At 46.2% G+C, this 26,777-nt stretch overlaps 1 protein-coding gene across 2 annotated transcripts; it reads left to right on the forward strand.

Moving 5' to 3' along the window:
* The first annotated feature begins 893 nt into the window (after positions 1–893).
* On the forward strand, positions 894–5,941 carry LOC127295457 (uncharacterized). Of its 2 annotated transcripts, XM_051325412.2 has the most exons (6): positions 894–1,473; positions 2,009–2,219; positions 4,381–4,472; positions 4,585–4,720; positions 5,307–5,421; positions 5,537–5,941. In XM_051325412.2, exons 2-6 carry the CDS (start codon positions 2,217–2,219, stop codon positions 5,560–5,562), a joined length of 372 nt encoding a protein of 123 aa, XP_051181372.1. In that variant the 5' UTR covers positions 894–1,473; positions 2,009–2,216; the 3' UTR covers positions 5,563–5,941. The 2 variants fall into 2 exon arrangements, 1 of the variants encoding a protein (XP_051181372.1); XR_007847849.2 differs by lacking the exons at positions 4,381–4,472; positions 4,585–4,720 and having other exon boundaries at positions 895–1,473.
* Positions 5,942–26,777: the final 20,836 nt, after the last annotated feature.

The following is a 26,777-nucleotide window of genomic DNA, read 5'->3' on the forward strand; positions in this document are numbered from 1 at the left end:
ATAGTGGTACCCCTTTGTGACACTTGGTAGAAACATATGTAATGCAATGATATTCCATGGAAATCCGAGCTAATTAGGACAAGGTGCGGGCACTATTGGTATTCGATGCATGAGGCTTGCAACTTATAAGAGGTTTTATGCATAACACATATGAATTATTACTACCATTGACAAAATTATTTCCATGTTTTCAAAATAAAAAGCTCTAGCACATGAGTAATCCATGCTTCCCTCTGCGAAGGGCCTTTCTTTTACTTTATGTTGAGTCAGTTTACCTACTTCTTTCTATCTTAGAAGCAAACACTTGTGTCAACTGTGTGCATTGATTCTTACATGTTTACTTATTGCACTTGTTATATTGCTTTATGTTGACAATTATCCATGAGATATACATGTTACAAGTTGAAAACAATTGCTGAAACTTAATCATCCTTTGTGTTGCTTCAAAACCTTCTATTAAGAATCTATTGCTTGATGAGTTAACTCTTATGCAAGACTTATTAATACTTGTCTTAAAGTACTATTCGTGAAAAGTCTTTGCTATATGATTCAGTTATTTAGTCATTATCTTTACCATTGCTTCGAATCACTTCATTCACTTCATATGCTTTACAATAGTATTGATCAAGATTATGATAGTAGCATGCCACTTCAGAAATTATCCTTGTTATCGTTTACCTACTCGAGGGCGAGTAGGAACTAAGTTTGAGGATGCTTGATACGTCTCAAACGTATCTATCTCTACTATATTAAATCTCTAGAGGTGGTGTCTCATGGTACGTCGTCTGCACTCCCGAAAGAAAAATAAATTTCCTTAATTTTGATCCCGCGAACGAAATAAGCATCAGGACAAACGGTTGTGCAGCCCACGATGGGAAATACACGCGCAAGCACGCCTTGAAGAAGTCCAACTGCATTGAAACACCGCCACGCCCCATCTTGCCTTCGCCTGCTCTCCCAGCGGAAGAAAAGCGTCGGCGCAGTTGCCAGCAACATACTCCTAGGACGACGGACACGCTCGAGCCCTGAACTCGGTAGGGGGCCGGCGGGCGCCTGCTCCCGGGCCGCCAATCTGCTCATCCAGCGCCGCCCCCCATCATCCCCAACCGGAGGTGTGTAATTTCGAACTGCACTCTGTCGAGGCCAGCGCAGGTCGATATTTGTCATGGTCAGCCGCCGACACGCCGTGGTACATCCGTGCACTGCTCGTCCGTCTTTCCATGCGCGGCTGTCCCCTTGGCCGTTCCTCCGAGCGCCGCCGGCCTGCTTTGACGCCGAGATCCTCTTTACACCCATCCCTATCTGTGCATCATATCTGGGCCATAGCTGCCACATAAGATGCGGAAATTGGTCGTTTCCTGGCAGCTTCGTGGCTGTTTGCTCCTGGTGACAGTCTGCTATTGAACGATCCCTCTCGTCAATGAATCAGGATTTCAGTTCACATCTCACCCTTAGGAATTTACTTCCATCGTGGTATGCTCCTCACCTCACCCCCATTTCCTGTTCTTTTTTCTGAATCAATTAGGAATTCAATTTTGGTTAGGGTTCTTTATGCGGAGAATCTGAATGCAATTGGCATGAAGAAAAATATAGGAAGGGCCGACCATGGGATGAAAAACATACCCAAATGGAGTATATATAAATTTATAGGGAATAACTCAACAATTTATATGGCGAGTGTTGAGAAAGTTCCCCATTTTGCAGTTATTAACTTGATAAGTTGCGCTTTCTCTCAGAGTTCATTGGAGATAGACTTGTTTTGTGAATATGTCGATGGTAACAGATAGAAGATTCAGATAGTCATTGGCAAAGGGAGTTGTAGGTGTAGTTCTTTTTGTAACACTCTATCCACACTTACTGATGCTCTATATCGCTCCATAACGAGCATAGGCTGTTTTCCTTCCGATAAGCATTGTTGTCTATATATCATCTTTATTGCTGCATTTATTAACAATTGCTCGTTGGCAAAGAAATGATAGTGAGTTGAATATTCTGTTTCTTATTTCAGGTACTGTTATTTGTGTCTTTAAATGGAAGTGATGCCTTCATTATGCTTGCGGTTCATCATAGGATCATTTGTCTGTGACTCTGAAATCAGCAAGTGGAAAGGCATCCTAGCTTCTTGTCCATCACCACTGTCACAACAGGAGATTTGTCCATTTTAATGGGAGCAAGGATACGATTTCATCTGAGATGTCAGGAGCATTGATCTGGATATGGTAATTTATCTTGCTGATTTCATTTTCATTAAATTATGTAAACATCTACAAGGAACTAGGTGGAGCTGAATGGATTTATATTGAGTGTTCGGTTTATTGAGACTAGATGGTTGATGAAATGCATATAGTTTGGCATATCATGTTTGATAAACTACTCAATGGTAGTACACACTTCTTTTCCACTGATGTTGAGCTATCCCTTGAGAATAATACAAGAGATCACACTTCATGAATTATACTTCTCTAGGCATCTCAGTCATAAGTTATTTTATACCATGTCAATATTTTTGGAACTTATCTTATTAAATGAGCTCAATAGCAATTGAATTGGAGGGTCACCACGTTTGCAATTTAGCACTAGCTTATTTGGAAATAAACCAGCAGTCGTCCACCCCGCCCGCAGTAACCAATGCCCTTCTCCACACCACGATCTACTCCTGCAGTCCAACACGCCATCCTCGCATCTAAAAAAAAAAACGCTGCCCTACCCTTCCTTGAGGCTACCAAGCAGCAGGAGTCCTTGGGTGACAACCATAAGGCCCCAATCTCGCCCTCGAGGCGCTAGGGGCCCTGCAGGAGTCGTATGGCCATGGCGTCTGGTCACTCCCGGTCGTGACGTACCCTCCGCCTCGCCGTTCACACGACCTCCTCTTCTGCAGCCCTGAGTCTCCGGCCACCGCCATGAGATCGGTGGGGGCACCGAGATGGCGACTATCGGGGCCGCCGTGCACGATCAGCGCGGGCACAAAATGACCATGGCGCTGATGGGTGGCGGATCTGCGCCGCACAGCGTTTACTACCGGAGTCGAGGACCCTAATCTCACACATCCTGACCCAGGTTGCCAAGTCCCCACATAAATTTCATACATAGTGCAGATAATATAGCACCTGGATATTGTGGACTGAAATATTCCAATCTGATCTTCATTTGCACTTGGTTCAGACCGCTCTGTAAAGGAGCACTTCCCTTGATTGTTACTACTACTGCAGGTGGTAACTAGGGAGTCTTTTCTAAACCATATAATGCCACATATTATCATTGTCTGCTTAAGATTAAGTGTATTTTTGAGTGAGAGCGAAGAGATACATAATTAAGTCTAAGTGCAGTATCAGTTCTTGTTCAGTTCTGAACTATGTCCAAGTGCACTGTAAGTTCTTATACATTTTGATTACAACTGTTTAAATATTGTATATCAGACCAACAGGTTTTCAGAGCCAAACATCAAATATAGCAGTATACCCTGTACTGCCAAGTATAGGGGCATCAATTGCGTATGAAAGTTGTGTCTGGGCACAAATCTATGGATTTTTTTTTGCAACAATCATCCTACATATTAATTCGAGTCTAATTCATATTTGCTAGACACTTATCACTTTGTTAAAAATCTACATGTCTATGTTTACATGAAAAATATTATCTGCACTCTGTAGATATATTCTAGGTGCAGATTTAGTGGAGCACTCAAGTTTGGTTCAATATAAAGTGTCGAAAACATTATTTTATGGACATACATAGTTTTCAGATTATTTTAGGTATTATTTCATTCACAATATTGATGCTCAAGAGCCTATGTTGCATCCTAAGTTTATCCTCTGAGTTCAAAAAAGTCACTTGATAGATACTTTTTTACTCCCTCCATTTGGTAATATAATAAGTTTAAGCAAGCTAGAATTTTTCATGGGCAGTCAGCTCTTTATGTATGGCTCTGGAATGAAATAGAGTGCTGCTTGTTTCACTCTCTTATTTACATGGGATGTGGCACTTTTGACATGCCAGTCTATAGTTGTAAAGGGGCATCCTCTAGATCTAGAAGTTTATATCGATTTTACAAAGGATAGCAAATAATTCAAATCTCTTCCTGAAATAACTTCTCATCTCTTAACTTCATTTAAGTGAAAATGTTATTAATCTTGTAATTATCAAAAAGGAAACAAACCACGGGCTCAACAAATCTTTCTACCATACACACATTCATCTATTTATTCTTTGTTGATCCGTAGCAGCGCATATCGGATGATTAAAATCACATCCGCAATCCTGCTATCATAGTTTTTATTAGTTTATCTTTTTGTACAAAATGTAGTGAACTTCTGATGTAGAGGTGGTTACATTGATTATTCCCAAGCACAAATGAATTGTTGATTTTTGTGCTAACAACAGGTTTGCCCACTAATGGTCAAGCTAGGCAGCTGTCCTATAAGCCTTCTGATTGCCAATAGAGGTTTCTTAATTATAATAACTACACCGCCAAGGTGAAAAGTTAATTTCTTGGTATTACTAACTTTTATCATTTTGCTCTTAGTTTTCCTTACTCGTGAAAACAGTGTTAGCTATACTGACCTTTGCATGTTGTGAAAACTGTAGTTTGGTTGATATTCTGTCAAATCTATTCCTTGCACCGTTCTGTGTGGTCTTTATGCTGTCAGCATGTGCCGTCTTCTCAAAGACATGCATTGAATTCTCTGTTTCATCTGCCAATGATGTTTCTGAACAGCTAGAGGTAATAACAAACGTATATGTTGTATTTATGTTTTGAGCCAGATATAAATTCATACTACAGATACTGCAGATGGAGTAATTGCTTCTTTTCTTTACACGTCTACTTTTTGGCAAGAACCTTTCAAACAACCTTTTTTCTATTTAGTGCAGATAGTAAACATGAGACTGTGTACGAGGACAGATTGCGCATTTCTATTCATTTAAACAAGTACATCGAAGAAATAGTTCCTCAAAGTGAGAATTTTAAGTAGTAACCTTTCCTGACGGAGGAACTATTGCATGATTTTTATTGTTACTGAACTTTCTTGTATTATTGATGCCTGAACCTTTTTCTTGACAAAGCCCCTCTTGTATTTTGTTTTCTGTTAATAAACAAAGTCATGTCTTTGTTTCCAGACATCTCATGGGTCTATTCCATTAGTTTCTTCCCATCTGCTAAGATTTCCTAACAACCTGACACATGATATGTACGATAAGTATTATTGTCTATGCTCTATTTTTTCTAAGTTGAACTATGTTTGGGTTACTCCAATGCAGGAGGATATTATGGAATTGTGAACTGATGATTAATATTGCCACCTATGCAGGTCAGAAAGAAGGCAGTTGTGATTAGGTTGGCTGAAGAGTTTAGGTTGAAGAATGACCCTCGCTGCCACTCTCTACATGAGTCGAATTCCTTAATACCTACCGAGCATCACAAATGTAAGAGGACTAAATGTCTGTTTTTTTTTGTTGAGAAATCATTTCTTCGTGATGTTGTCCTTCAGCAATATTTGCTCATCTCCTTGCATGATATCTTTCGTCTGAGCTCCTCTAGGTTTTGAAACTGTTCAACGACGATAGCGACGCTAATGCCATCCATTGGGATAGGTTGCAACTCAACGCGTTGGACACCAGAAATGGTTGCTGCAAGTAATACAGGGTTGCCATGCCTGAGAAGAATGACTACCAATTGTATAACAATATCGCATTGCTTGACATCAACAGTGATGAAGCTGAAGACAACATTTGTGACGTTTGATCAAGTGAATTCAAAAGGCCTCCTAGACTAGATCTAGGTGAATAATAAATTAGTTTAACCCTTGCTTTCTGTCCATGACATCCAATTTGCTTTACTGAAATATGCTTCAAGGATATTGGAATCGTAATGTTTTTTGGACATATATAAATTGCCAACCAAGAGCATGTATGCCCAATACACTACGTAGCTTTATATTTTTCTATAAACGTGTATTTTCACATGGATCATATTTATATATGAGACTAAAAAGAAAGACCGTGGCAACACACGGGCATCCAACTAGTAATTTCTTATGTTCCATGCTAGTTATATGACAATACTCACATGTTTTATATACACTTTATATCATTTTGATGCATTTTCCAGCACTAACCTATTAACAAGATTCCGAAGCGCCAGTTCCTGTTTTCTGCTGTTTTTGGTTTCAGAAATCCTACACAGGAAATATTCTCGGAATTGGACGAAACAAAACCCGAACTTCCTATTTTCCTCGGAGGATTCCAGAACACCGAAGGAGAGACGGAGAGGGCCCACGAGGTGGTCACACCACGTGGCAGCGCGGCCAAGAGGGGGGGCGCGCCGCCCTATGGGGTGGGCCCCTCGGGCGCCTCCCGACTCTGCCCCTTCGCCTATATAAACTCTCCGTCGCGAAAACCCTATTACCGAGAGCCACGATACGAGAAAACTTCCAGAGACGCCGCCGCCGCCAATCCCATCTCGGGGGATTCAGGAGATCGCCTCCGGCACCCTGCGGAGAGGGGAATCATCACCGGAGGGCTCTACATCACCATGCCCGCCTCCGGACTGATGCGTGAGTAGTTCATCCTTGGACTATGGGTCCATAGCAGTAGCTAGATGGTTGTCTTCTCCTCTTGTGCTATCATGTTTAGATCTTGTGAGCTGCCTATCATGATCAAGATCATCTATTTGTAATGCTACATGTTGCGTTTGTTGGGATCCGATGAATATTGAATACTATGTCAAGTTGATTATCAATCTATCATATATGTGTTGTTTATGTTCTTGCATGCTCTCCGTTGCTAGTAGAGGCTCTGGCCAAGTTGATACTTGTAACTCCAAGAGGGAGTATTTATGCTCGATAGTGGGTTCATGCCTCCATTGAATATGGGACAGTGACAGAAAGTTCTAAGGTTGTGGATGTGATGTTTCCACTAGGGATAAAACATCAATGCTTTGTCTAAGGATATTTGTGTTGATTACATTATGCACCATAGTTAATGCAATTGTCTGTTGTTTGCAACTTAATACTGGAAGGGGTGCGGATGCTAACCCGAAGGTGTAGATTTTAGGCATAGATGCATGCTGGATAGCGGTCTATGTTCTTTGTCGTAATGCCCTGATTAAATCTCATAGTAGTCATCATGATATATGTATGTGCATCTCTATTTGTCAATTGCCCAACTGTAATTTGTTCACCCAACATGCTAGTTATCTTATTGGAGAGACACCACTAGTGAACTGTGGACCCCGGTCCATTCTTTTACATCTGAAATACAATCTACTGCAATCTCTATTCTCTGTTGTTCTTTGCAAGCAAACATCATTCTCCACACCATACGTTTAATCCTTTGTTTTCAGCAAGCCGGTGAGATTGACAACCTCACTGTTAAGTTGGGGCAAAGTATTTTGATTGTGTTGTGCAGGTTCCACGTTGGCGCTGGAATCCCTGGTGTTGCGCCGCACTACACTCCTTCACCAACAACCTTCACGTGGCCTTCATCTCCTACTGGTTTGATAACCTTGGTTTCTTTCTGAGGGAAAACTTGCTGCTGTACGCATCACACCTTCCTCTTGGGGTTCCCAATGGACGTGTGCTTTACTGTCACAAGCAGCTTGCATTCCCTGTACTACAGGTGATTCCATTGTTTTGTATCTAGTTTATTGTAAGCTAACAAAGTAAGGACTTAGTTTGGCATGATATCACTCTGCTATCTAGCCTGTAGTACAAATAAACTTGTCATACTACTAGATAATAATTTTGTGTGCCATCTTGTTCTTCAAAAGCTGCATTATTGACTTGTTTCTCTGACTTGGCATGACGTTCACATATGGAATGCTGAACATATTGGTTTGCATTCCCTCTTATACAAGTTCATAGGTGATCCCACTATATTCTGTATCTGGTCCATCCTAAGCTCCAGCATTAACTATCCTCTATGTGTTGCTCATAACAAGTTTATATCCCGAAACATCTTGATTTGCATCCCCTTCACTATAAGTTCAGGAGTATTATTTAGTTCACGGCCAATTTGAAGTAATTGCACTTGGCACATGTTGGTTCACATTCCCTCATCTTTAGCTTTTGCCATCGTAAGTTCTATTTTTGGTTTACATTCCCTGCTCCGTAGATGTAGCGATCATAACTTCATCTTGCTCAGTCATTGTTACAAAATTTATAGCCTGCTACTATGTTGTTCATGCCAATTTTGTACTCCCTGAACATGTTGGTTTGCATGGGACTCGACAGTAGTAAGTCTGTTGTTTCATTCTAACGTGCTCTGTTATATTGGTTGTTGGTATGCGGCATGCACTCTTTGTTTGCTTATTGTGCGCATTACAATGATCTTGTTATAACGACGAAATGATAAGTTCCACATTCTTTGGCAAACAATATTGTAGTGTCTTTGCCTTTCTATTGTTGCTGTCTTAACTTGTAAGTCTTTGTTTCAGATATAGGTGGTGCATGGACAACTTAAAAGATTGCTGAATCGCTTCATTGTATTGGTAGGTTTAATTACCATTCAATTTCTCTGGGTTCTGTAATATTTTTTCAAAGCCTTGCAGCTGATGTAATATTTAGTTAGTTTTTATAGTTCTTTTGCGCATTTTTTCTATGGTGCTTGTGGTAAGTGAGGCTATCCGACAGAAATCATGTGCTGCGTAAATATTCTCAGTATCTTTCTATGTTCTGCGCAATCTAAATCACAAATTCCCATCCCTTAAACGGCCCAATTAAGCGAAATCACATATGTGCCGGTCCGCAAAATCCTAAAGCGCCTATCATGCCGGCATATAAACAGCAACTAAACGGGCTGGCCCACTTACTTATTGGGCCAGCCCACTTGCTTTAAGGTGGACCCCACCCACAAACTAGGCCGGCCCTGTAACAGAAAAGTGGGCCATGTGCTTATTGGGCCAGCCCATTTGGTAACTAGGCCGGCTCGTTAGCAGGAAAGTGGGTCCCATAAGCTTATTGGGCCGGCCCGCTAACTCGTTGGGCCAGCCCACCTGCTTTACGGTGGACCCCACATACTAACTGGGCCGGCCCGTTAGCACGATACTGGCCCCCACAAGCTTATTGGGCCAGCCCAATTGCTTTTGTGGTGGACCCCACGTACTAACTGGGCCGGCCCGTCAGCTGGAAATTGGGCCCCACATGTTTATTGGGCCGGCCCGCCAACCTGTTGGGCCAGCCCACTTGCTTTATGGTGGACCCCACTTACTAACTGGGCCGGCCCGGTTACATGAAAGTGGGCCCCACCTCCTTATTGGACCGGCCCACTATCTTGTTGGGCCAACCCACTTGCTATATGGCGGACCCCACATACTAACTGGGCTGGCCCTTTAACAGGAAAATGGGACCCACCTGTGTTTTTTGGGCCGGCCCACTAGCTTGTTGGGCCAGCCCGTTTGATCTATGGTGGACCCCACTTAGTAAATGGGCCGGCTCAATAACAGGAAAGTGGGACCCACATGCTAATTGGGCCGGCCCACTAACTTCTTGGGCCGGCCCACTTGCTTTATGGTGGACCCCACATGGTAAATGGGCCGTCCTGGTAACAGGAAAGTGGGCCCCACATGTCTAGTGGGCCGGCCCTTTTGCCTGTTGACCGGTCAAATGAGTGCATTCGGCCCGGCCCACATGCTTAGTGGGTCGGCCCATTTAAATTTTGACTAGTCAACCTTAGAGGTTAGGCCCGACCCACGTACCTAATGGACCATCCCAGCTATATAGTTGACCGGTCAAACTAAGTCAGCTGGCCCGACCCGCAAACTAAATGGGCCGGCCCGCTTAAGGCGTGGCATGCCTCGTGTGGGCCTACCATCTACCACGGGGTTTCAGCCGGTTAACGGCGTTAACTGGCAGTTAACGGTCTGCCACGTGGAAGTTTGCATGACGTCAGCAGTCAACGGGCTCCCGAAAACCCTTCTGCAACGGTCCGATTTTCCGTGGCGGAAGGGCGCCCGAACGCGACGAACCGAAAACCCGTGGTAGCACTTTGCCTGACGCACTTTCGACCACAGAACCCATATCGTCGGGTTAGGCCCATAGGTGACGAAAAATGGGCCTTAGTTGATGATTTTGGGATGTTGTGTATCAGAACTTTTCTTGTAGTGTAAAGTGTGTGTTTTGTGCAACAATCACAGCAATAAGTGGTGTGTCGTGCAATTTCCTCGGGCCCTTACTGAGGGCCGGGTTTGCTTTTTCTTTTTTTATATCTTGAGATACTCTGAGCACTCCCTCCATCCTAAAATTACTACTCAGTACATAGTACTCCCTCTATAGGAGTCTGATTCCACGGAACTTTTTCAGTACATAAGTCTCCTCCTTAATTCCCATGCCAACTTAACTCCCCCAGCGAGAAAAATATCCTCTTTTCTCTCTACCAAGCCGGCCGCCTCGCTACTTCCCTAGCTTCCTCCCTACAGCACACCTCGCCCCCGTACGCGAGCTAGGTCCAGCCGGAGATGGGGCACAGCCGCCCCACTGGAAGAATGCTCAGAGGAAGTCCGGGCAGGAGGACAAGGGTGACGCCATCCCGGATGAACTTCTCGGGCTGGTGTTCCTGCGCCTCACCTCGCCTCTGGATCTCGTCCGTGTCGCGTTCACCTGCAGGAGCTGGCGCAAGGTCATCGCGGCGGAGGACTTCTGTGTCGTCTCCGCTCTCCATGGCGCGCCATCCTCCATAGTCGCCGGCCACTACCACATCAGCTTCTCCCATTGTCACTATTGTCCGTCTGGCTTGCTGCCCCACTTCGTCCCCTCTTCCTCGTCATATTGGGCCGGGGTCGCCGCAAATAATCTCGCACTCGACTTCCTCCAACGAGCGCCAAACGGCGACCTCAGCTTGGAGCTCGCCGACTCCTACTCCTTGCGGACTTCGACCACACCGAACACGGAAAGCCTTTCGAGCAGCCTTCACGTCTCGTCGTCTGTGATCCCCTGGTAGGTCAGTACGTGACGGTCCCTCCACCCCCTGCTTTTTTGCACACAACATTCGTAAGCTTGATCCTAGGCGCCGCCCTCCATGGCGAGGACACTGCAGCGCGCATCAGTCTATCAAATTACAGGGTGACATGCCTGATCTATCATGACGGCATCTGCAAGACCTGCGTGTTCTCGCCTGGCCCTGGTGGCCACGCTTGGACCTCTTCCGTCGCCACCGTGCCTCTCGACGCCACGCACACAGGCCTGTCGGATATCCTCTTTGTGGGGTGCAACGCCCGTTTCTCCCAGTGGTACGTGTTCGGTGCGCTCAGAAACTTATTCTTGCTCTCGACAAAGAATTTGGCGAGCTCTCACCCTTCGAGAGAGGAAGAGACGAGGACTGGCTTCACACCGTGCCGATTGAGATGCTGGGCGGGCCCTCGCGCATGCTGAAATGGTATGTGCTAGAGCTGACGTGGCCACCTACCTTTCGAGCTTGCTTATCCTAGGATTCTGGCTTCCTGGGTTGGATTAGTGTCGGCCATGGTGCTGTCGACACGGTCTGGAGGTTGAAGACGAAGGGCATCTCAAGGATTTTGTTGTAATTTCATTTTTGTTCAGGTGTTTTGTACTATTTGATGTTTCTCTTAATGCCAGAGGGTTTATTTGTACTAGTTAAACTTGATATAGCTGTACGTTTTGAAGATTACATTTAACTTGTTCATCATGATCCGAACTTCTAACATAATATGGTACTCCCTCCGGTCCTATTTAATTGACTCAGATTTAGTACAAAGTTGTGCTAAATCCGAGTCAATTAAAAGAGACCAGAGGGAGTACTAGAATAGGAGGAGTAACACTTTTCGCATTTGGGCCAAATATAAAGTAAAGACGTATCTTTTGGTCAGACTACCATGACCATTGAATTGACAAGACACAATACACACAACATTGGGGCGTGCTCGATGGTGCTAGCTACGGCTATACAGACATGTGATAGGCATCGCGAAAGCGTCGAAAATAGAAAAAAAAAACATATTTTTTGGGGGAGTGATGTTTTGGCTCCTGGGTGCGTATGCTCCCTTTAGTTTGAACTGCAACATCTATATATTTTGAAATGTCAAAAAATTCCAAACAAAAAATTAATCTTTTCACCTTCACATGCTAAGAGCGCATAAAGTCTTTCCATAAAAAACTAAATTGTCGTTTGGGCTGTGTAAAAAAGATAAAATTTATTGCTAAAAATAAAGCTTTTTGTAATACTTGCTTTTGTCTTTTTACATCAACCACAAAAAATATCGGCTTTTCACGAAACTACACGAACACACATAGATTATCGACAAGTGTACATGCGAAATTTTTTGTTAGAATTTTTTGAAAATTAAAAATATGTTTTTTGGGTCGAGGTAGCATATGCGCCCAAGAGCCAAATTAAATTTCCGATTTTTTTGGACTGACAATTTCATCGGGAAGAAATGGATGCGCGCTGGCGACATGCAAGGCAAGGCATCGATTTGACCGGACGTACTTAGGGCAGGTCAGGCTGCCAGTGTACTTATTTCGGGCAGGTTAGGTACCAGAACTCAAAGTTCTCTTCAACGTCCCTCTCTCTCTCTCTGCCCGCTCTACCCGAAGGGGATTCTCTGGCTTGGCCTTTCCTGACTTTGGGTCATTGACAGCCGGGTCCCCCTGTTATCACCAGATTTTGGACAAATCCAGAGGTGGGCCATAAGAGAGATGGGCTTAGAGGACTACACGTGGAAGATCTCTGAAGCGGCCTTGCACGGAGAATTTGGGCTAGTTTGCCCGTGTATCTTTAATTATAGTAGGTCATATCTTAGATCAAGGTTTAGAATTTGTATCGCGCACGGTGGGATATTCCCACGTTAGAAAGTCCGCTGGACTATAAATATGTATCTAGGGTTTATGGAATAAACAACAACACAACGTTCACCCCAAAACAAACCAATCTCGGCGCATCGCCAACTCCTTCGTCTCGAGGGTTTCAATCAGGTAAGCGACATGCTGCCTAGATCGCATCTTGCGATCTAGGCAGCACAAGCCCCACGTTGTTCATGCGTTGCCCGTACTGAAGCGTCTTTGATGGCGGGCAACGTAGTTATCATAGATGTGTTAGGGTTAGCATAGCTCTTCGTATAAACATGTTTACGTAGTGCAACCCTCGCATGTCTAGCCGCCCTCACGCCTATCTCAGGCGTGGGGCGGCACCTCGCTTGTTCATCATCTAGTAGATCTGATCCGTTACGATTGCTCCTTGCTCTGCAAGGATTAGTTTAATATCTGCAATAGTTAGGCCTTACGAAGGGGGGGAGGATCCAGCGGCACGTAGGGTGGCGTTCGCAAGTCCTAAACAGGATGTTCCGATGATCAACGTCACGTTGGTTGTGTGGCCTTGTTTAGGATCGGCTTACGAGCACCGTGCGTGGCCGCGAGGCCCAACCTGGAGTAGGATGATCCGATTATGCGGTGAAAACCCTAAATCGTCGTAGATCTCATTAGCTTTATCTTGATCAAGCAGGATCACCAAGTATTCGTGCACCCCGTACGGATCATGGGTGGATCGGCTCTTTGAGCCGATTCACAGATAGCCCGAGAGCCGATCGAGGCTCGATTTAATGTTTACGTGTATGCCATGCAGAACTAAGCGAGGCATCCCCATCACCTTCCTGACCAGGTATAGGTCAGGTGGCACGCCCTTGCACTTCGCATCGCCGCGTGTGACCAGAAGAGCATTGCGGGCCGTCGCTCGGAGGGGTCTCAGCCAGCCGCAGCTCTAGGCTCTTCCCGGCTCTACCGTGTTGACAGGCCACTGCCCGCCGGTGGGTTTTGGCGATCAACACATTCTGGCACGCCCGGTGGGACCATCATCTACATCAACCACATCGCCATCTACATCTGAGATGGCGGCGGACGGCACGCCAGTCACCTACGAGGAGCTGCCTGCTGAGCTCAAGAAGAAACATGACGAGATCAAGGCCACCCTCGGCCGACCTCATCGGCTCTTTTCGAAGAACCCGTACCCATGGCATCGGATGGAAGGGGTTCTCACCACAAGGTGCACTCGATGGGATAGATCTCTCTCGCCCCGTCGGAGGAACGCACCAGGGCCCTTCGGCAGGAGATCAACTACTTGGTGGCTCACTCGCTACACCGCCACTCGAAAACTTGGTCAACGTGTTGGAGCGTCTCGCTCTGCGCGTGATCCAGGAGATCATGAGCCACCAGTACTCGCCGTCAGGACCAGCTCTCGGGACGCACCAAGGAGAGTTGCCACTCCAGTCCCGTCCACCGCTGCCATATGCGTTGGCAGCACCAGCTGAAGTGCCGGCTACACCGGCATTCGTCGTCTACAAGATCGGTGGTGACCCTAGTGACTACCAGTTCTTGGCTGAGGCGCCCAAGGAGATCCCTCAAGGATACGCGTGCACGTATGTGCCAGATTGTGGCAATCGGCCACTCTCAAACCAGGCCACAACGTCAGGGGACTCCGGCGCAAACAGGAGGAACGTCCGCAACAGAGCTTGAGAAGCGTACGTGGCTAACTAAGTACGCCACCCCGACGAAACTCCCGAGCCCAGCTCCTGCAGCTGGCTCGTAGCTGAAAAGCAAACATGGCTGGCTAAGTACGCCACCCCGGCGAATCTTCGAATACATCTCCCGCAGCCAAAGACGGTGGATCAGATCAGTACCATATCGAGAGACCAGTTCGGCATTATGCCGAAAAGGAGGGCAATCGGCTATTCCAAGCCGTACCCGACGAGTACGAGATGATCCCGCTGCCACCTAAATATCGGCTCCCTGACTTCTCCAAATTCAGTGGATCGGATGGCTCCAGCTCCATCGAGCACATCGGCCGATATTTGGCGCAACTAGGACCGGCTTCAGTGTCGGATCAGCTACGCGTGAGGCTCTTTTCACAGTCCCTCACAGGATCGGCTTTTGGATGGTATACCTCTTTGCCAGCAAACTCCATCCAGTCTTGGAAGCAATTGGAAGAACAGTTCCATACGCAATACCATTCGAAGCTTCCGAGTCTAGCATTGCCGATCTAGCACAACTACGTCGAAGCGCGGAGAAACGGTGACAGAGTACATCCAGCGCTTCAGAATCTTAGGAACCGATGTTATTCGGTTCGTATAATCGAAAAGGAAGCAGTCGAATTGGCGTAGCTGGCCTTGCAACACAGCTCAAGGACATGGCCTCCCAAGCAGATTATCCTCGCCGGCGCACATGGTTCAGAAACTATCAGCATATGAACAGCGCCACCCGCACTGTACCAAGACAAGTTCAAGCATGCAGTAGTCATGGTCGATACAGAGGAAGGTGAAGTGCCTGCGGGAGACCAAGAAATAGCAGTGGCTGAGTGGACTCGGGAGGAACCCCCGTATCCTCCAAATGGGTAAAGCCACCAGGGCCGCCTGTGGGATTTGATTTTGACGTGACCAAGACTGAACAAATCTTCGACCTCCGCTTAAGGAGAAACAGTTGACGATTCCTGAAGGTCTCAAGTTCCCTACGGCGCAAGAGCTAAACGGAAAGCCGTACCGCAAATTCCACAACTCGCTTTCCCATGCCACCAACGACCGCAGGTGTGGCGTCGGCACATCCAAGCGGCGATAGAGAAGGGGCGTTTAATTTTCAACCAATACGCCATGAAGGTAGACACCCAGCCCTTCCCGCCGTTAACATGGTAGAAGTCATCTACCCCGAGGGTTGCCAGCCAGGTCCCACGTTCGGCATCAACATGGTGGGGCCTGGAACCACTCGGCAAAGATGGAGATGAGGGCAGCTGCTCTCATAGCAAGGACACAGTAAGAGGCCGCTCCACGCGATCGGCTCCATCATGATGGCAAGCGCTACGTCACGTAGGGAGAAGTGAAGAACATAAGATATCAGCGACCTCTCTCTCGATCACCTCCTCAACAAATATGTGAGTCAAGATGACCAACGCCGACGGTCCAACTATGATGATGAAGGAGATCGTCCGGCTAGAGAAGCCGAAGACATCGTCGGCAGGATCGCGATGAGGAGGAGCACGAGCGCCGTGCCGCGGACAGGCCAAGGGAGCAAGATGACAACGCCAGACACTGGGATTGCCCTTTCTTCAGACACTGCTGGGATTCAGGAATGAGCCGGTTGCCCACAATCGGCAATTGCCCAGAATGCAACAAGAAGAAGAAGGAGGCAGCCAACGTGTCTGTGTTTGAGCGCTTAGGGCCTCTCCCACCACCAAGCAAACGCGCTGAGTCACCTCGTTGGGTAGATCTTGAGGATTCAGAAGACGAGGGACTAGAAGAAGAAGAAGACAGGTACCACCGTCCAAGGTGGTGCCCTGACGGACTCAGCCGTTCACAGAAACGCAGGGTTCAGCGGTTGCGCGGCCTGGAGGAAGCCGAAAGGTTATACTTGCATACGCTAAGGAAGGCACGGCCTGATCTGGCTGCAAAGGTTCAGCGAGCCCTGAATGAAGAGGGTCGTCCACGGAGAATGGAGTGGCGTCCCAAGCAAAAGAAAGCCGATGATGAAACATCGGCTGGCACAAACATGGTGCTCGTCTTGCCGACAGAGCTTAGTGCTCCACGATTATACGATGCACTCAAGGTGGATGACAGCAGGCGCATCAAGTCAGAAGTTGGGTTGGTTTTATCCAGCCTAACCGAGTAGCAAGATTAAACCAATGAGCAAACCGTGCGAGGCTGATCCTTGTGATCGGCCCCAAAAAATTTTATGGAGGAACATTACAAAACCTTCATCGAGCAAGCAATGTGGAGGCCGATTCCCGCAATCGGCCAAAATTATCTTCTGCACATATTCTGTTTATGGTCAGCAACGATCTACTGGGCAGCGGCCACGTCGGCAGATGGAAGTCAGCATGAATCTTTGCGAAGACGACGTGCAAGTGCAGTGCCCTGGCTTACCAAGAAAGCCGATATCTGCAATCATTTGGTAGATTCGGCTCGGGGGGCATATAGTCAGATGAACATGTGCGGATAAACATGTGCAGACATGCGTGCGGTGGAACATTGGGGGCCGATTAAGGAGAAAAATCGGGGCCGATTAAGGAGAAAAATCGGCCAAATAAAAAAAAAAATTTCGCACGAAGCAAAGCCGATGCGCGGCCATCGACTCTAGTACAGTTGCACGGGACCAAGACCTACTGGCTATGTGTTCAAGGGTTTACAGCGACGTCGATGTTCAGTAGAAGAAAGCTGATCAACGACTTATGCATCCTCGCCGGTATTCTTGCCTTGATGAAGGCTCGGGGGACAGCTCGCCCTAGAGGTTCTTTAGAGAGCCGATTTTGATGGAATCGGCTGGCATTACGATTCGGAGGCTGATGGTGACACATGTGGTTAGCTCACGACTGTCCTCGCCTTGATGAAGACTCGGGGGGCAACGGACTACATCGAGATTGCATCGATTGATCCTGCGTTGTGATCCTCTCTGGAAGCGGTTCTGTTCGCGAAGGAAGATTGCTGAAGCTATGGAGAGGAATCAGGAAGGGAGGCCGTCGGCTTGTACAGGTTTTGGACTGTCCTGTCGCTGCACAGGGATTGGATTCTCAAAATAGCCGATGAATAGTCATCGGCTAAGGGATTGGGATTGCGAAAAAAATATGGTCAGATACCAAATCGCAGCCTGAAATTGAGAAGTTCTTGGCCTTCGAGCTAATCGACATAAGAATCCAGCTTCATGGGCGGCCAAAAGGAGGGAAAAAATCGATACGTTGCTATCGGTCTTGACATGGCAGGAGGAAGGAATGAAATTGGGGCAGTTGAAAGATGAATCAAAAGAACAATTTCATTAAGTCAGAGGAGCGGCTTTACAAGAAAGAGCCGATAGCTCTCAAAAGAGGGATCTAGTGCCTAGCGCACTGCCATCGCTAGTCCTATTTCTACTAATCGTCGCTGTTCTCGTCGTCACCGCCGTCGATGTCGTCGGCGCTGCTCCCGGGGAACTCTTCGTCGCCGCTACCCCAGCCTGTGGCCGGAGCCTCTTCCTCCTCGTCATCATCATCGTCCTCGCTGTCCGCCCGTGAGCGGAAGCGCTTGGTTGGCGGGTACCGGCGGAAGAGGAAGATTCATCTTCTTCCTCCTCTTCTTCTTCTTCGTCGTCATCCTCGCTGTCCGCCCACATGCGGGAGCGCTTCTTCGGCGGGAGCTTGATGGAGGGGAAGGCCTTGGCCTTCGCTGCTTCTCCTTCTTTCTTCTCATCATCGGAGGAGAGGGGGTTCACTTCAGAAGAAGGTTTGTCCTCATTCTTCTTCGGCGAGAATGGGGGGAAAAGGTTTGAAAAGGAGGAGGAAGAGGAAGACATTGCTGAGGGAGAAGAGGGTTTTTTGGGTGCCGATGGCTGGAACAGAGGAAGGAGATGAAGAAAGCTAATCGATCGGCACAGCTTAAATAATAAGGAGCCTGGTGGAAATTTCACACATTACGGTTTCCAAGGAGATGACGCCAGAGCTATCGAATTTTGCAGAGAAGCCGAGAGGACAGGGCATAATGATGACGGAAGTCGCAAATGGCTCTGTCCTGCCACGACATGACCCTTCGAGAGGAAAATATAATGATTTTGGAAAAATTATTTCCAAAACCAGGGGGGCATGTGTTATCACCAGATTTTGGACAAATCCAGAGGTGGGCCATAAGAGAGATGGGCTTAGAGGACTACACGTGGAAGATCTCTGAAGCGGCCTTGCACGGAGAATTTGGGCTAGTTTGCCCGTGTATCTTTAATTATAGTAGGTCATATCTTAGATCAAGGTTTAGAATTTGTATCGCGCACGGTGGGATATTCCCACGTTAGAAAGTCCGCTGGACTATAAATATGTATCTAGGGTTTATGGAATAAACAACAACACAACGTTCACCCCAAAACAAACCAATCTCGGCGCATCGCCAACTCCTTCGTCTCGAGGGTTTCAATCAGGTAAGCGACATGCTGCCTAGATCGCATCTTGCGATCTAGGCAAGACAAGCCCCACGTTGTTCATGCGTTGCCCGTATCGAAGCGTCTTTGATGGCGGGCAACGTAGTTATCATAGATGTGTTAGGGTTAGCATAGCTCTTCGTATAAACATGTTTACGTAGTGCAACCCTCGCATGTCTAGCCGCCCTCACGCCTATCTCAGGCGTGGGGGCGGCACCCTGCTTGTTCATCATCTAGTAGATCTGATCCGTTATTTATTGCTCCTTGCTCGCAAGGATTAGTTTAATATCTGCAATAGTTAGGCCTTACGAAGGGGGGGAGGATCCAGCGGCACGTAGGGTGGCGTTCGCAAGTCCTAAACAGGATGTTCCGATGATCAACGTCACGTTGGTTGTGTGGCCTTGTTTAGGATCGGCTTACGAGCACCGTGCGTGGCCGCGAGGCCCAACCTGGAGTAGGATGATCCGATTATGCGGTGAAAACCCTAAATCGTCGTAGATCTCATTAGCTTTATCTTGATCAAGCAGGATCACCAAGTATTCGTGCACCCCGTACGGATCATGGGTGGATCGGCTCTTTGAGCCGATTCACAGGATAGCCTGAGAGCCGATCGAGGCTCTGATTTAATGTTTACGTGTATGCCATGCAGGAACTAAGCGAGGCATCCCCATCACCTTCCTGACCAGGTATAGGTCAGGTGGCACGCCCTTGCACTTCGCATCGCCGCGTGTGACCAGAAGAGCATTGCGGGCCGTCGCTCGGAGGGGTCTCAGCCAGCCGCAGCTCTAGGCTCTTCCCGGCTCTACCGTGTTGACAGGCCACTGCCCGCCGGTGGGTTTTGGCGATCAACACCCCCAACTTGTGGGACCTGCATTTCAGGGACTCAAAGTTAGGGAAATGTTTGAGATGCAAAGTAAGAGAATATTTACCAGTATAATTGGTTGATTAGATGATTAAGTGGTGGAATCACAACAGATTGGAGCAGTACATGGTGGAAACCGCAAAATATACATCCAAATGGTTTTTTTGTGCAACATACGAAGTATGAGGTGGTGGAACTTGAGGCCAGTGACTTCACTTACTCCAAAATGCAACTTTACATACATGAACCATCGGATCAAGATCCAACGGACACAGTTGATCCAGAATTTGAAGTCACAATCTAAGTTTCTCGGAAAAAAACCAAAAATATTACAGTAAGATATATATCTTTCCTTAAGTATTCTGGTAAAGTTTTACTTCATTTGAAAATTGAGTTTAATTTTAAGTTCAAAATTTGGATCAACCATGTGCATTGGATCTTGATCGAATGACTCACGTACAAGTCGCATGGTGACTTCTCTTTAGAAGTCGTTTGGAAGCCAGGCTTTCATTTCATTTGTAGAATTTTGAAATGAATACATTTACATTGTAATTCCAGAAATAGACACTTGTTTGGTTGCCACAGGAATTGCAAAGGACAGCAGAATTCAATATTGAATTTGTAAATGGCTTCGATAGAGAAACGCAAATGACATGTCTCAGCTCGGAATCGTGTTTACCCATGGCATCATTTTGCTGGATTTAATAAATGAAATGACGGTTCAATTCTGTGGCAACCAAACAGCCACCCTATGGAATTTCAAAATGAATTCCAGGATTCCGGGCCCAAATGATGGATACCAAACGACTTCTTAAGTGAAGTCACTGGATCTCAGTCCGTGGTGGAATCTGCAAGTCCCTCACCTACATATATACAAGTCGAAGACTACGACCCTCTATCCTTATCTCCTTCCCATCCTCCAAATTCATATTCCCATTTAGAATCGTTGGGCATGGAGGTTCCCCCTGGTAGCTTTAGAGCTTTTGTCAACGATGCTAAATTGAGAAGACTGCTCACCTGCGGTTTGTGCTCTCAATCCGCACAACCTCCATTTTGGCGGGTTAGTACTTTCTTCACTAGGTTCATCCAGATGTATTTTAATTTGGGCTAACAGTCGTGTTAATTTCCTTGTATTAAGAAGTGTTGTTCGTGCAAGAAGGTTGCATGCGACAGCTGCGCTAGGAACCTGCCCGGTGGCGCGTGCCCGGGATGCCAGGGCATCTTCCAAGGTGAAAGTCCTCCATCTGAAAGCATGGACTTTTCCCGTGAACGTGTTATGCAAAAGAATGTGGTGAGAAGAACGTTCATCTGCGGTTTGTGCTCTCAAATCGCACGACGTCCACTATACCGGGTTAGTACTTTCTTCACTAGGTTCCACCCAGCTGTATTTTTCTTTGGGCCAACAGTCATGTTAATTTCCTTGTATTAAGCGGTGCATTCACATTGGGGAGGGACGGCACATTGCATGCGGAAGCTGCTTAAGAAACCTGCCCAGTCTCGTGTGCCCGAACTGCGACGGCATATACGAAGAGGAAGAGGATTTAAGTAGTTTTGCCTCCTTGTTTAAGGTGGATTGCAGCAACGATGGTTGCGACATGAGCGGCGACTTGCTCGAATACTTTCAACACGAGGCGACGTGCCCGCATGCTCCAACGAGACGCTAGGTGGTTGATCATGCCGGTCTCGATGGAGAAGGTGATCGCGCTTTGAGGCTAATCTGAGCTCGGTGGAGAAGGACCGGATGGAGTTTCCTTTTCTAGAACTAGGGTTCTTTTTGTACTTTTGGATGTCTTGTCTGTAGTTTCCTTTTACTTGGAGGGTCCTCCTTGTAGTCTGTAATCTCACCGTCATCATAATATAAAAGCAGTGTCGCCAGGTCCTTCGGGACTTTTCTGTGTTCAAAAATGTATGATTTTAGACATGTCGTCTATTTATGTGTGCGATGTTGTATATTCTATTACCGTGATTAGTTTGAGCGTGTCCATTTCCTAGAACAAAACTTCAGCATGATGTACTTGCATGTTTCATTGAATTCGACCAAGTATAATGTGGAACCGGTCATTGCGAGCATATGGAGATTGCGAACCGGTAATTGACAGGTGGTACATGCTCCTATCTTAATCTTGTTTATCTAATGGTAATTGTGATTTATGCGGTACTTATTTAATTAGTTTTATTTATAAACAGGGACTCTTCGGACGGGGGCTCCTTTTCGAACTAGATCGGGGAGATTTATGAAGTGCTAGAAGGGAACAAATTACTACATGAGTGTTTTCCGTGAAATAGTTAAAATTTGTAGTGGCAGATTGCCGCCAATGCAATTTTTTCACGTGGTTGATATGGTAGGATGGACATTTCCAAGATTTCACGAATTATTTCGGTTTGTAACCATATATTAAATTAGTTTTGGGCTCATTTCCATTTAATTTGAAATTTCAACGCGAAGTACACGAAGTACAATTTAAAAAGGGGGAAACTATATATACGTGATGTGCCCTAAAGGTGTGGTAACCCAAAAAAATGACCAAACATATGCGTTGCATCCAAGTACGTAACACCCATATGGCGGGTGCCAATAATTTGACCTAAATTTGAAATTAACCTAAAGGTGGTTGAAAAATCATAATATGACAAACAAAAGCATCGAGTATTTGTTTGTGATGTAAGTAATCTACATATATATCAAAAATACCAAACATGGCACACCAAAATATTTTTTAGAAGAACTTACCAGATTTTGGCACCATGCATGTTGGAGTTTTTTTTTACACAATCCATCTTGGAGTTCGCATGGCTCTCTTCCGAAGTGAGAGGTGAGTTGGTTAATGCTAGAACCATGGCAAACTTCCGAATGTTAGTAATTTAGCATGGACTCGTCATTTGTGATGAACTACCTAGGAACAATGCCAAACATGACATACCTATGTTCTTGAGAATATTCCATTTCACCGATTTTGGCACCATGTGTGTTTTTAAGTACGTTTGCATGCCTTCTTGATTGGTTATTGAAATACCATGTCAAACTGTCGATACATGGAAAATTCCTTTGCTACAATCAAATAAACTTCAGGCTCCTTTGATTCAAAGGAATATGGAGGGTGTAGGAATATGAAAGGTGCATGATTGGAATGTTATGTCAAGTTGAATCCTATAGGAACATGATGTGTCTTTGATTGTGGCGCAAAGGAACTTTTTCATGAGGTATGAGCTAATGTTTTTTTCCTATGGGATTTGCACTACAAGATTCCTATAGGAATAGTTCCTATGAATCAAATGACTTGTATAGGAAATTTTCCCATAAGAACCAAATCCAACATAATTCCTATGTCAATCCTATGAATAAAAGGAGCCCGATTCCCATAGGATTCAAGTAGACATGGCATCCTAATTCTATGATTTTCCTTTTCCTATACTTTCCATTTCCTATGAACCAAAGGAGGCCTAACTACTTGGCCATACTGAAACAATTAACAAATAAATGCCCTGCATCCTATGGCCCCCGTGAGTTTGACCTAAATTTGAAATCATGGTAAAAGGTGCTTAAAATAGGCAAACAAAAGCATGGAGTCAACTTTTTTTTTGATGTACTACCTAGGGAAAATACCAGACATGCCATAATGCAAACTGTGTTTTAGAGAGAAGCCCTTCAAAAAAGTTGGCATCCACTTGTTGATTTTGCTATCGACATGACAAAATAACTGATTAGATGACCAAGTGGTGAAATTTGCAACATATTCGACCACCACATGGTGGAAACTGCTAAAAATCGTGAAAACTGCAAAGAAAAAGTTAAAGTGGTGGTTTGTGCATCATATGGAGGATTGAGTAGTACAAGTTGGATGTGCACTATCGTGGGCCCGTGTTAATGTTCGCCTATTATGACGATTGCAAGAAAAAAATGATCTTTTCTCTGCTGAAACTATCCCGAGCTGATTTGATGAGACAAAATACAGCTACACGGCGTGCAAAGGACAGATATACAGTACATTATCTTCTTCTCGGGTCACACGCCTGCACCACAGGTGCAGTAAGTGCAGCAGAGACCAGAAGAGAAGGAACGCCGGTACTAGTATATTTGATTTCAATTCAAATTGTTTTTTCCTTGCCTCTCCATCTTCTTCACCTCCATCTTCTCGGTGTTTTCAAGAGTGATTATCAAGTGGAGAGACAATTGCATTGGGAAAGTCTCTCCACTTGATAATCTCTCCTATTGAAAAACTCGCAAGTCTTGTGAAGGCTGCACGCGTGGGGAAGGGAGACGGAAACGCCGCACCGCATCATTAGTAGTAGTATACCTTTCTCTCCTCACCCCGTCTGGCCGCGCGCCGCAATCGTTACTTCCATAGCGCTTGCCCTCTCCTCCAAATCCCCCAGCGCACTTGCATCCCCCATCCACCTAAATCCACCGCCGAGTACCTTTCTATCCTCACCACCGCCGTTGCGCCTATTCCCCTGTCCAGCAGATTCGCTCTGCTACCTGCTACACACTTCGAGCATACGACTGCGGCGTTGCGTGTGTCGCCGCCGTGTCAGATGGAGGCCGAGCCGCTCAACTCCCGAAGGTGGGTCGAGCTAGATTGGGAAGAGCCTCCGTCGAGCCTCGACCTCATCAGCCGCCTCCCCGACGAGATGCTGCACATCATCATCTCCCTCCTGCCCATGATATCCGCAGTAAGGACAACCTTGCTCTCCAAACGGTGGCGCCACCTCTGGCGCTCCGTCCCACTTAACCTCCTCGTCAACGACAACGACCTTATCAGCCGCCTACCCGACCAGATTCTCCACATCATCATCTCCCACCTACCCACTATATCCGATGTAAGCACAACCTTGGTCTCCAAACGGTGGCGCGCCTCTGGCGCTCCGTCCCACTTAACCTCGAGATCGACGACCAACTCGGCAAGCAAAACCACAAACGCATCGCCGCGGTCTCCAGTATCCTCGCCGCTCACCCTGGCCCCACCCATAAGCGTATCCATCGACCCCTTCAGAAGCACTTGCAAGGTCGACACCACGCTCGACAGCTGGTTCTGGTCCAACACCCTATCTTGCGTCGAGAACCTCAGATTCGAAGGTGGAACAGTGATGCGCTCATTCCCGCTGTCCGTGCTCCGCTGCGTGCCCACGCTGCGCATTGTCAGCATTTGTACTTGCTATTTGCCCAAGATTTATGCCAACTCCATGCTTCTTTTCCCCCCAACTCAAGAAACTCATGCTCTATGATGTCTACATCTGTAAGGCGGTGAACATCGACCATCTGTTCACACGCTGTATTGTGCTCGATGCACTTCACCTTGAGGGGGTCCACGGGTTCACCCACCTCAACATTCACATGCCAAATCTTCGTACAATTAGAGTGGCTAGCTATTGGAAACGCAACACCACCGATCTTATTCAGTTACACACGGTGCAAATTATGGATGCATCTTTCCTCGAGAGATTGGTCATATGTGTTCATGATGTTCCTGTTGGAGATATGCCCAAGAGGCAATAATAAAATAGTTATTGTTATATCTTAGTGTTCATGATAAATGTTTACATCCCATGCTATAATTGTATTAACCGAAACATTGACACATGTGTGTTATGTAAACAACAAGGAGTCCCTAGTAAGCCTCTTGTATAACTAGCTTGTTGATTAATAGATGATCATGGTTTCTTGATCATGAACATTGGATTTTGTTAATAACAAGGTTATGTCATTGGGTGAATGATATAATGGACATACACCCAAATAAGCGTAGCATGAGATCAAGTCATTAAGTTCAACTTGCTATAAGCTTTCGATTCATAGTTACCTAGTCCTTCGACCATGAGATCATGTAAATCACTTACACCGAAAGGGTACTTTGATTACATCAAACGCCATTGCGTAAATGGGTGGTTATAAAGATGCGATTAAGTATTCGCAAAGTGTGAGTTGAGGCATATGGATCAATACTGGGATTTTTCCATCCTGATGACGGATAGATATACTCTGGGCCCTCTCGGTGGAATGTCGTCTGATTAGATTGCAAGCATGTGATTGGATCACAAGAGATAACATATGATACGTCTCCAACGTATCTATAATTTCTGATGTTCCATGCTTGTTTTATGACAATACCTACATGTTTTTTTCACACTTTATATCGTTTTGATGCGTTTTCCGGAACTAACCTATTGACGAGATGCCGAAGTGCCAGTTCCTGTTTTCTGCTGTTTTTGGTTTCAGAAATCCTAGTAAGGAAATATTCTCAGAATTGGACGAAATCAACGCCCAAGATCTTATTTTTCCCGGGAGCTTCCAGAACATCAAAGAAGAGTCGGAGACGAGCCAGGGGGGGCCACACCACCAGGCGGCGCGGCCAGGGGCCTGGGCGCGCCCCCCTATGGTCTGGTGGCCCCAGGTCCCCTCCGAGGCCGCCCTTTCGCCTATAAAGTCTCCCTGACCTAAAACCTTGAGACGAAAAAAAGCCACGGTACGAGAAACCTTCCAGAGCCACCGCCATCGCGAAGCCAAGATCTGGGGGACAGGAGTCTCTGTTCTGGCGCGCCGCCGGGACGGGGAAGTGCCCCCGCAAGGCTCCTCCATCGACACCACCGCCATCTTCATCACCGCTGCTGTCTCCCATGAGGAGGGAGTAGTTCTCCATCGAGGCTAAGGGTTGTACCGGTAGCTATGTGGTTAATCTCTCTCTCTGTACTTGTGGTGACCCTGCATACCACTGCATGTTGTAGTATGCCAGTCGTTGATATAACATTCGCGAAGTACCATTCCGCAAATATCACATCCCTCAGAGTAGTACAACAGAACATAGCAAGGTCCATAACTCATTCACATATTATTACAATCATCATACACAAGTCGTCTCGGAGCTCCTCCTGGGTCCTAAGAGGATAACTCCTGGGTTCGAGGCGAACCCAACTTAACTTACAATACCATTGTCTCATTAAACTAAACATTTATTTATTCGAGCAGCTCCATAGTAAGAGTCTGTGCTGCTCGGCTGCTACTACTCATCAGATATCTCTAGGCTTGTTCTCCTCCGGAAGCCTCCCCGGATCCGTAGACT

This window comes from Lolium perenne, chromosome 4 (genome assembly GCF_019359855.2).
Source record: "Lolium perenne isolate Kyuss_39 chromosome 4, Kyuss_2.0, whole genome shotgun sequence".
Taxonomy (NCBI): domain Eukaryota; kingdom Viridiplantae; phylum Streptophyta; class Magnoliopsida; order Poales; family Poaceae; genus Lolium; species Lolium perenne.